The 12281-nt window shown below is 36.0% G+C and overlaps 1 protein-coding gene across 2 annotated transcripts; it reads right to left on the bottom strand.

The window, feature by feature from the left end:
- Positions 1 to 2446: 2446 nt before the first annotated feature.
- On the bottom strand, positions 2447 to 6018 carry LOC144567020 (protein IQ-DOMAIN 18-like). Of its 2 annotated transcripts, none has more exons than XM_078317042.1 (6): positions 5661 to 6018; positions 5257 to 5562; positions 4125 to 4388; positions 3777 to 3920; positions 3332 to 3676; positions 2447 to 3069 (listed from the first exon to the last, which is right to left on the bottom strand). In XM_078317042.1, exons 1-6 carry the CDS (start codon positions 5739 to 5741, stop codon positions 2710 to 2712), a joined length of 1500 nt encoding a protein of 499 aa, XP_078173168.1. In that variant the 5' UTR covers positions 5742 to 6018; the 3' UTR covers positions 2447 to 2709. The 2 variants fall into 2 exon arrangements, with proteins under 2 accessions (XP_078173168.1, XP_078173169.1); XM_078317043.1 differs by having other exon boundaries at positions 3777 to 3914; positions 5661 to 5945.
- Between the last annotated feature and the right edge of the window lie 6263 nt (positions 6019 to 12281).

Raw genomic sequence — 12281 nt, 5'->3', positions numbered from 1 at the left:
CAGTTTAACTGGAGTACAAATGCCCTTCGATCGTACTTGTGACTGCCTCAATGTAAGGGTCTTCACAATATTGCCTTGCATGAGTAATAAATATTTTGAATATATATATATATATAGAGAGAGAGAGAGATAGGCTAATGTGCTTCCGGTAGCATATGGGCCGAAGTGCTACCGGTCCAAATTTGAAATTTCAAAATCCAAAAAGTCGATCTGAACCGTTTATCTTGTTCTCCATATTAATATGTGCTTGGAGACCAAATTTTACATTTTTCTGAAATTTTTTACTATTTATTAAGCCACTTTGAAAATCGCTGATCCAACGGTGGCTTAACAAAACAGTAAAACCGTTGGATCAGCGATTTTCAAAGTGGCTTAATAAATAGTAAAAAATTTCAGAAAAATGTAAAATTTGGTCTCCAAGCACATATTAATATGGAGAACAAGATGAACGGTTCAGATCAACTTTTTGGATTTTGAAATTTCAAATTTGGACCGGTAGCACTTCGGCCCATATGCTACCGGAAGCACATTAGCCTATCTATCTATCTATATATATATATATATATATATATATATATATAGAGTTAGGCTGGGGTGCTATGGATAGCATAGAGGCCTCTATGCTACGGTTCAATATTCGAGTTTTCAAAATCCAAACGGTCGATCCGAACCGTTCATCTTATTCTCCATATTAATATCTGCTTGGAGACCAAATTTTACATTTTTCTGAATTTTTTTACTATTTATTAAGTATTTTACAAAATTGTTGATCCAACGGTGGCTGCACAAAACAGTAAAACCGTTGGATTAGCGATTTTCAAAGTGGCTTAATAAATAGTAAAAAAATTCAGAAAATTATAAAATTTGGTCTCCAAGCAGATATTAATATGGAGAATAAGATGAACGGTTCGGATCGACCGTTTGGATTTTGAAAACTTGAATATTGAGCCGTAGCACGGGAGGCCACTATGCTATCCATAGCACCCCAGCCTAACTATATATATATATATATATATATTTGTTAGAATAGTTCTACTCATGTTTCTGAAAACAATAGTAATATGTCAACGAGTTATGGTTTTATGATCTGTTCTAGTCCACATCTAGGCCTTTGACCATAATATATCTTGTTATAATTAAGTGTTAAAGAGCTAATACTTTTGTTTTATTTGGAGAATAACTTTTATATTTATTAATAAAAAAAAATCAGCGGTTGAACCGGTTGACTCACTGATCCGACCAGTAAACCATTGGTCCGGAATATTGCCGGGTTAATGTCCGGTCCGGTTTTGATAACATTGGTTATAACAGTATTAATTAGATGACGCAAGAAATTATTATTTCGGAGCATGAGGCCGAAATTTGAACCAATTTTTTGTTTTCCTTTTTTTGGGCATGCTGAAAAGAAATTTCAAACAGATCCCGTAGGATTTTATGAGTATTTTTCAACAGAAAATAAATTAATAAAAAAAGGTTCCGTCTATATAATGCTGATACTGTGCGTTTTTTCTGTTTTCATTCAGAATTTTATACTGTATTGTGACAGGTCAGATGACTACCTATGATTCCGTAATCTAATCATCAAGATATATTTTTAAAAGACATTGATCAGTAAGGAATCTCTCCTCTTAAAACTATTTCTATTGATCCAATGTGTTATCAGACTTTTGTAAAAGGAAGTTTGCATAATTGCTGCACACTAACCATAAATTAACATGTTACATGTACACGATGAACTTTAATTTCATGGACAGATAAAGTAATTTTCATAGTTTCTGTTGTTGCAGCCAGGGCAATTTTTTTTGCATTGACAAACCTAAATTATGCAAAATTAAACCTAACACCATATCCACCAAAAAAACCAAAGATTTGACAAACATAGACAAGTGTGGTCCCATATCAGAATAATTCCAATATCTAAATCTTCTGAATCACGAATGCCATCCTTTACCTTTTTAGAATTGGAAAAGAAAAACACTATTAAGTAAATCAAAAAATAAATTACAGATTTCATTGATAAACACAAAAATTAAACAACTAAAAATTAATAGAGAAGGTGTCAAGTACCGTAATTGTTGATGTCACAATTGTCTTACACGCCGATATTAAGAAACTTAGGAAGTAAAACCAAATGACAAATTCAAGCGATTTATATATCTTAATCTTTCCCTCGGGCGATAAAAGTATGAGAATTTTGTAAACAAGTTCATTTTGTATTAAGATATCAGATATGAATAAACTATTTTTATCTATAAAAATAGATTAATAATATTAATTTTAGCACTTTTAAGTTTAATAATCATGTAAGCTTATTGAGAAAGATTATTCAAAGCTATTATCGCCGATTGTTCAAAGCTACTTAATTTAATCCACTTAAGCAGTTCTTTTCCATTCAATACTTCGATCAAACTGCTTCCTTTCGGGTAGATTTTAGTTGCCAGACCAATTTTAGATCTGAACTTGAGCGCCTTCATCTGATTTCACATTTCCAGCACCGCAGAAATGGTTGCCAACCAACCAAACACACACATGCTATTGCACAGCAAACAACATGAGAAAGGCAACCAACCAAACTAAAAAGAGAAAAAGAAAAGAAAAAAAAAACCTCATTAACTTTTGCTACTTTTACAAACACAAACAAACCAATAATTCAAAAAAGAAAATACAACTCTGCTACTCTAAACACATAGCAAAAGTACCATTCTACCCTCACCGAAGCCACCGCCTAAGGTCCGTAGTAGAAGAAGGTGAAATCTCTCCACCAAGGCTCTCATTACATGAAGAAACATTTGACCTAAGTTCCGGCACATATCGGCCGGCGACGCTTTTGAAGCTTGGACTTCTTAAGTTTTGTGAATAGCCATAAGGGTCAAGTGGGACCGGAAACGAGAGCCTCTTCTTAGCTGAACCAGTGGCCCCACTTTTCTCTCGCTCGGGTGTTGAAGGGCGTTGCCTTGGTGCACTCTGCGACCTGAGCCTGGCTTTAGCCGACTCTGTTGCCGCCATGTAATTCGGCAGGTTGTGGACCCCGCCGGCCACATTAGTGCATCTCGGGCTTGCAGATCGCACCTGTGATGCCCCACAATTCAAGGTAAAAAATGTAATTTTAGCTAGATAGACAATAGCCAGTTACAAATGGTACAAAACAGAATTTATGTAGATAGGGTTCTTGCCATGTGTTTAAATTTTTTTGTTCAGACTTAGGCAGGGAAGTAGGGTCTTAGATAAATACAAAATAAGACAGGATAATTTATCACTGTTATAGCCACCATTCATTGTTGAGTTGAACAGCTTATTAAATCATCAAGAACAAAACTCCAAACTCTGTTACCTGCACCGGCGGCCGTGCTTTCGATGGGGACGGTGTGACCGGGGACCGCTGGTGGAGGGGTGACTGAGGAGGGTGGTACGAGTTTTGCTGTGTATGAACTTGCTGTAAATGACTATGCGACCTTCTCGGTGTAGAGTAAGAGAAAGGCCGTGCTGTGTCAATCTCAACTGTCTTTACTGGGTCCCGATGGTCAATGGAGGCCCTTGCTCTGCTACTCATCCGGTTGTCAAATGAGGATCTCGACGCAATCCAACGGTCCATCCAACGCGGCTGATTCGGCTCAGATGTAGATATAGCTTCAGAATCTGTTTCTTCCTCCATTGAAGCCGATGGGTTCTTCCAGATCTGCAAAACATGTCCAAATTTCGGGATTTATGAGCTTTCTTCATTCAATGAAAAAAATTGGTCAAATTTATTTACTTTGAAGGTAAAGAATGAAAAATACCTGATTAGAGAATGCATGAGAGAGTGATTTTTCACGCTTCAATGCAGCCTCTTTTCTTGTCTGAAGCAGCGCTTGAATATCTTCTATTGTGCGTGGCCGTTCATCCCAGTCATCGGCCACAGTACTCCCATCTCTTGACTGATCCTTTACAAAATAAAATGAATCCAGTTCATTCATATTTTCTAAAAGTAATGAGACAAGCATAAATCTTTGTTTATAACAAGCATAGAACACTTGTTATAAAACCTTGTCTATCAATAGTAGTCGCTTATTAAATTACTGTTTTGTGTTGTTCCAAATATTGATCAGGCGAATAACATCTGCACTGCAGCTGGTAACTATTCATACCATGGAACGACGCTCAGCATAGACTTGAAGATATTTGGAGTCCCAAAAAGAGGTGTCAGTGTCACAACTGTAAGTTGACTTGCCACTACAACAGCCAACCGTCTCTTGCGAGAGTCTGATGCGTTGGTCCCGCACCCGAGCCTGCACTCTCACCAGGGCTTGCATGCACCTAAGAGTCATGTTTGCTTGCTTTCGCACATTGTGACCTCTGACCAAGGCTTGTAGCTTCACCAACCCTTTGAGCGCTTTTAGTGCTCTTCTTGCCTGATAATAAATAAGCACATTAAATGAAAACATTTTTGGTACATGATTTTGTTTAATTTAAGACCCAATAGTCTCATTTCAAACAAGGTTTCATTGAATCCTTAACTGACTCCTTGTATCAAATACTCAAACATTTCATATAATTTTTTTTTTCATAAAATCAAGTTAATTTCCAACTTTTATTACACTACTTTAAGAACAAAAATTTTTAATTAAACAATGAGTTGTTTTATAAAGAATAGTTGGTTGTCCTAAATTTTTTTTTTTTGCTTTCCTGACAGCCCGTGGGCCTCCTAAAATTGCTAGAAGAAATAAAATAATTGCTTTGCGAAGTATTTTTTTTTTTTTTTTTGCTTAATAGCACACAAAATTCATGGACCGAACTTTTAGTCTGTTGGACAAGACAGTCCATCCTTAAAATATTAAAATAGATGATAGCTGTCATAAAACTGTGGTGTCTTCTTTTTATAAAAAGAGAAAGACATGAGAGCATGGGAACGTTAGCCTTTTGTCATTTTACTTTCAAAAAAGGTCGCGCAAAAGGAAAAGAGATAATTAATCAGGAATTAATCGAAGAAAATAGACCGAAATAATTGTCGTCTTCGGATATTACTCTAATTTCATATCTGTCGTTACTAAAATAAAAATAAAAACAAGAAATATAGTAGTTCTGGGAACAAACAAATTGGGGTTTTCAACAAGTGTCACATCATGCGTAGCTGTGCAACGGAAGCAACTTAGTTTACATCCGAACAGAAGTTTGACCCAAAAACAAAATCCAACTTAAAAGAAAAGAACCAATTTGAAAATCAACATAAAAACTATTGATTAAGAAAAAAATAATAATAATGATGTATAATGAACCTACCAGGTAGCCGCGAAATGCGGTTTGTATAACAATGGCAGCATAATGCTCTCTAACAAAAGCAGTAGTAGAGGGGCGAGTGAGGCGCACCACCTCAGCCGCTGCCTGAGCCGTGGCGACCGCCGCCTCGGCTGTGGCAGCAGAGGCAACGGCTAGTGCAATCGCGTGCCTCTGCTCATCTGTTACTGCAGACGGTGTAGCCGTCGGTGTGGCGGGTTTTGTTAGTGGTGGTGTGGATGGCGGTGGCGTTTGTTGGTCAAGAGTTGTAGATGATTTGCGAAAGAGCCATCTTCTCTTCTCTCTCTTTTGCTGAAAAACAGAGGAAACAGTGTTAGTATTTAGTCTGTTATTAGAGAAATATAAAAGCTACTATCTTCGAGAGCGAGCGCGAGAGAGAGAATCTTGACCTGGCAAGCTTCGTCCTTAGAAGGAGACCTGAAGGCGCGCTTGACCGCCGTCAACCAAGAGCTCGCGCCTTTCTTTCCCATTACCACCGCCTCTGTCGCATTTACACGCCCCCAAATGAAAGTAAAAAACAGAGAGAGAGAGAGAGAGAGAGAGCGGAAGCACAGTAAAGGATAAAAGGCTACGAAACCTAACACTTAGTACAGAGATAGAAGTGAAGAGTAACTATCTACATCCCAAGCTCAGGCTCAGCGCTCACTTTCTCTCTCTGATTTTCTCTCTCTCTCTCTCGTCTCTACCCCGTTTACTAGATTTTATTACACTCAGATGGAGAGAGAAAGCGGAGCCAGAACTTGCGCCAGCAGTGCCAGTGACAGCTCTCTCCGCTTGGGAGGTGGGTATCAAGTCAAGCGGCAGTAAATTAATCTGGTACTGTCAAGTGTAAACAAAATAAGTACTACAAATATAATTTGGGTACCACTGACCAACGGTCCCCACAAAAGATTAGGTAGTTACGGATGTACGATTTTTAATTCGAGCCTGTATTTATGTGTGTTTTAACTGCTAAGTATGGTATCTTGCGGTTTCCAACGGCTATTTATTTTTTAAGATTGCCCGACTGCGTGCCGTAGGGTACAGAAAAAGTTTAGAGAGCCTAAGGGCAACATTACGCAAAGAGAAAAAAGAAAAAAAGTTTTGAAGGGTTCTCTTACTCGGAAATTCCCCCAATTGCAAAACCCTATTAAATGAACTTTCGTAAAAGAAGAAAGAACTTTATGTTGCATTATTCAAGAATATATAATAGTGTTTTATTTGAAATTGATATAAAAGTAGTATTATTTTATTAAAATTGTACATTTTTATTTGCATTCGGAATATCATACAATCATATTACCCGCTTTAATGATAATGTTTGTTGTAATATATGAATCCTAATTAATAAATAGAGCCTTAAATGTGTATCTATTGACGATTCTTAGTATTTACAAATGAATGACCTTTGTAGGATTTTCAAACAATCTTATGATCAATTTTCAGATGTTAGCCCTTCTTTTCAACGTAATCAATATTAAAGAGATAAACAATACATGTAAAAGTTTTAGTTAGAAGTCATGATACTTAGATACATGAGGAAGTTTGAAAGATTCAACTTACATATATGTGGTAAAAATCCAATAAAATCTATCAGGTATTGTATTTTCTTTGACAATGCGTCCATACAACTTGTGTGAACATAGCACACACTATATTTACTCGATACATAAATATTTTACTGAATATTGTTATGTTACTATAATAAATATAGTATATTTTTTGTAGAAACTAATTAAATTGTATGGACTTATTAGTATTCCGATTTAATATTTTAAATTTAACATAAAAGAGTTTTTTAGCTTAGTTATTTTTGTATCATAAAAAAAAACTATATAGTATTATTGGCTTAAATGCCATTTAAGCATTGTGCAAAACATATTTTTTTTATGGAATATCTTGTGCTCAATGTTATTACTTATCAACTCTATCACACCTCTTTTTATTAACTTGACATCATGTAATAATGTTGTAATTTTAGTAGCCACTACCAAGCCCTTAAAAAGAAAGAGACATCATGTAATAATGTCAAAGCTCCGTTATTATTTGCTCACCTTATTTGATCAGTCTAGTATATTGATAATAACATATCATCTTTAAAAAAAAATAAAGACAGGTTTTCAATTTAAACACAAATGAGAGAGAGAAAATGAAGCAAGAAATTTTTTATCCTTGAAGTCTTAATTCGAAATTAAAATAAAATAAGAATTTGAGCTGCATTAAAACTCGTGTCAACACTATCATGCAAGTGAAGTCCGACAATTTTGTAGTGTGCAATTGAGGTCATCACAGAGGATAAGAGAAGCAGCCGTACAAGCGCCTCTGGCGCAAAAGCACAAACTCCTCAAAAGCGACGAACAGTAATATGGATCAAATAAAAAAAGAGAGCAACAGCCAAGGGGAAAAGAAAAGTTATAAATATGTCATGACTCATGAATCATGATCAAATTGTTCTGACAGGGAAAATAAAGGGTGAGAGATCAGGATCTTTTGAGGGGGTGCGATGAATGAGTTGGATGCACGTGACACCCACAATAGTTACTCAGGTCCACTTATTTATGTTTCCATAACAGATCTTCTGTGGCAATTCTACATGTATATATTGTATTTCACCTCCATTTACAAACTGTTTCGGCTTCATTTTAGTTTATGGCCGCAGGAGTAGCAGAATTTGGTGCCATTTAATTTTCTAAAATTATCAAATAAAAGAATTGAATTTTGGAAATGTTCATGTAGTTCGACATTCACACTGAAAAGTTTGCATGAAATCCAGGAAACAGTAGATCAAAACAGCTGCCATAAATTTATTAATTTCTCTTTAGATACAACAGTGAACCAATTTTATCGATACTGGTATCTCTTTCTAAATGATATCTTTCGTTGATACAGAATATATTCAGGGAATCAGGGGTGTTGTTTTAGGCTTTTAGCCAGAACACAGTTTTCCCTTGACATAATTAAGAAATTACTTTTTGACTATTTATTGCATTGATAACAATTAACCAAACCTGTGAATTAAATAATTGATTAACTAATAAAATGGACAAGACTGAAATTGTGCTGAGGGCACTTGTTCTGACACGTAGTTAGTATCCAACGGCATGCCACAGTGGTGGAGTCATATCTGACAGGCCATTGTAAGTAAAAATTAATGGCGCACGACTGGACATTCACATTCAGGGTTCAGCATGGTTTGTTGTGCTGTGCACCTAAATTCTGACCCGTTTTGTTTTGGCTTGAAAAAGACTCCGTACCCTATTGGCTATGGCATTTTTGCATCAGAGATTCGTTGATAGTTTGGTTTGTTTATCGACTCCAAAAAAACACTGTGAGCATAAATAGTGAGGAAATCACTACACAGCTAGAGGTTCTCGCGTCATCTCCATACCTACTCGGCTACTCCCGAGATGAGAAAATATTCTGATAAAAAGGATAATCACAAGTTGCCGACATTTTTATATTTTATCGCATCTATCCAAAATTTCAAAGTTTTATTAAATTGATAGTTTGGAATAAAAATTTCAAACTGCCAATTCAATCCGCAATTTGGAATAAAAATTTCTCTCTCCTCCCTCACAAACTCACTAGTAGGGATGGCAACGAGCTGTTAAAGAGCGAGCTAGGCCACACTCGTACTCGGCTCGTTGGTGAATCAAGCTGAGAGAGCGAGTTTGAATTTTAGGTCCCGAGCTAAAACTATTGCTCAAGACTGACTCGTGGCTTGTCCGAGTGAGCCGAGCTAGCTCATTATTAGCTTGGCATATTTATAAATTTGTATATTTTCTTTCCTACTATATCTTAAATTTCATAACACATCTTATCTGACTAAAACAAAATAATATTTATATGACTAATTACTGAAGAATACTCTTAATTCAATTGTAATTAAGCAAATCAACTACTATAAATTAAGTTTATAGCTAAATTCATACATACAAATATATCAAAATCCTAAATTCATACAAATATATTAACAGAATAAATTCATGCATACCAAATCAAATAAAATCATACAAATTAACTTAATTGCTTATAATCAATTGACACATATTTCATATAAAATTACCAATCAACTTAAACACAGTCCAAAGTGCAATTGTCATAACACTGGCTATAACATCCATAGACTATAATATCCTCAATCAGAAGTGAACGGATCTGATTAAACTATTAAACTATGTATATTAAATAGCTCGTTAACGACCGAGCTGGCTCGTGCCGAGCCAGGCCAAACTCAAACTCATTAATTCTAGCTCGAGTATGTAGCGAGCGAGCTAATTTTAACTCAATCCACTAACGAACGACCTGTTATCGATCGAGTCACAGGTGAATACTAAGTGAGCCACGAGTTTTTTTTGCCAGTCCTACTCACTAGGAATTAAAGAGAGAAAGAGAGAAAGAGAAAGAGAAAGAGAGAAGGAGAAGGGGATTTCGGAGGCGAAAAAGGGCGATTTCTGAGGTGATTTTCGGGTATTTTTATTTAAAAAAAAAATTTCTAGAACTGTCACAACTGAAATCAGTAAACTGACAAAATATTTACCATTTACGAATGTAGTTTATTGGTCATATTTATTGTCATTTCAGTAATTTTGGAGGGAAGTTCATAACGGACCAATATGGGATTCATTACTCCAAAGAACCATACAATACCTATTTTGTTGAGGAAGATTACTCATTTGAGGAGTTGAAATCGCTTATTTATGAAGCGAGCAGTTACAATAGGAATCATTGTGACTTAGAAATAATAAGCTGAATAATCCAAATTGGAAGGTATATCAGACTCACATTGGGAGATGAAAGGGCAATGAGAGGTATGATTGCACGGGTTGTGAGGTCCGACGATAATGGCTTTGAAATTTTTGCCCGCAAAAGTCGCAGAGAGTCAAGGGCTGGAAGTTCAGCCTAAAATTCGATTGCAGAAAATTATCAGCCAAATTATGAACTGCAAAATTCTTTATTTGTACCCGAACCAGTACAAGTACCGGTACCAAAACCCAAAATATACAGTAATTCACCCCAACCACAATCTTCACCTTTTTATTTCACCTATATCCATGTATGGGACTCCTTCATCCTTACCTATGCCTGAACCAAATCCTTACCCCAGACTGACACCAGTATAGGAAGATCTAACCGAGTCAGAATTTGAATTTATCAACAATATTCCGGAGAAAACTCTGCAAATTGTGGATGAATGGGCAGAAGGAAGCTGGGACTATGCTAAAGAAGATGATATTGATACAGAAGATGGCACATAACCCACTCCTAGATAAGATAGAAATTTGTCATTAAGTGGTCGTTCTGTGACTCACCCGTTCTCAAACTTCAATAACATCTCTGATTTTCGAGAAGTAGATATTGCTTATTATGGTCATCGGGTTGAATACACTAGTGAGCTGGCTCCCGACCAATACTTTGAAAACAAAAAGAAACTGACGAAGAAGACTATAGAGTACCATATTGACAATAACTAGGAGATAAAAGTGAAGAGAAGTGACACTACTCGAATGAAAGTGATTTGCAGGACTCCGGTTGTCATTACGTTCTTAAGGCAAAAGCAACGGATTATAGAGATGCATGGATAATAAATGAGCAAGACATGCCTCACACATGCAGGTCTAAGTACACAAGGACCGACCATGTACAACTCACGGTATCAATCATTGCAGATATCATCGAGGATGAGATTAAGAGAGACCCATGTATGAGCATCCAGGTTGTGGCAAACTGTGTAAGGACTAGGTATGGCAGTATAACCCCGAAGTACAACTGACATTGGAGGGGTCATGAGAATAGCCCGGCAATTTGGGAGTTGGAAGACTTCATACAACTTCATGAAACTATTTGCTTATCGGGATATGTCACAAGAATCCCGGCTCGAGATACACATGATCCATGATCCAATAATATAGAAAGTCACATGATCCAATAATATAGAAAGTCAATCTGATCCGACCCGACTCGGCCCGCTTTACATCTCTAGGTTTAATAAGATTTAGGATTACATATAACATTCCAAGTTTCTAACCCATCAAAACTTTATGTCCATTTGATGCGGAAACCATAACATTTTTCTTGCCGGTAAAGAAAAATCAAATTTGGCAAAATTTATTAATTTAATTGGTGAAATTTGTATAAACAGAGGATAACTTAGGCGCACAAAATATGTGTCCTTAAAAAGCAATATTTGTATTTATCTTCCAACTTTTTGAGGCATGTCAGTAACTTATTATATGGTCGGTGTGTCAGTAGCTGTCACACATATCCGGGCTTTAAGTTCTAACGACGCCTTGTTATTTTTTATTTGTGTATTGGAGAGTACAATTAGGACCCACTTCCCGGTGTAATGTATGACAATGTGTTGCACAGTCAAACGAGGCAGTCAAACTTATATTTTCTCTTTGTTCTTGAGAAATATTACTTTCAAAAGAATCCAATGTCCGATTTAAGCTAATGTTTAGTACTTGATTCTTTAATAAGCGCCTTATTAGTTTGCTTGACCTGACCGACTTGTGACCCGAATTCATATAAATATTTCATTGTTTGAGTTTGAATCCAATCCGTTCGCTATATATATATATATATATATATATAGCACGAATTTTGATCGGTCTGTCTGAATTCCAGCTAGCGATGAGGTATTAATGCAGAGGATCAGAATTTCTTGTGACCCTGCAAAGGAAGAACCAACAAAGGTCGTACGCTCACTAGATTGTATGCTCTTGTGTTGATACAGATAGTTTGATGCAAACCAATCTGCCTCACTAGATAATACGCTCTTGGGTAATCCAGATGGAGATCTATTACAAAAAAAGTCTTGCAAACGAACCGTATATCGAAATAGCTCCATCAAATTAATCGATCAAAATTAGACGATATGGATAAAGATAGCAAAATACTGCAAATATTAACAAGAATTGGCTGCTTTGTGCAGTTATTAATTGTACATGATTTTAACTTGTTTTTTAAGGTTTTTTTTTACCTTGGTTCGTTATTCTAAATCAGAAACTTACATCTGTAAAATTAAATCA

Source organism: Carex rostrata, chromosome 16, assembly GCF_964058835.1.
Source record: "Carex rostrata chromosome 16, lpCarRost1.2, whole genome shotgun sequence".
In the NCBI taxonomy this organism is placed as follows: Eukaryota; Viridiplantae; Streptophyta; class Magnoliopsida; order Poales; family Cyperaceae; genus Carex; species Carex rostrata.
This window is presented reverse-complemented; position numbering and strand designations above follow the sequence as displayed.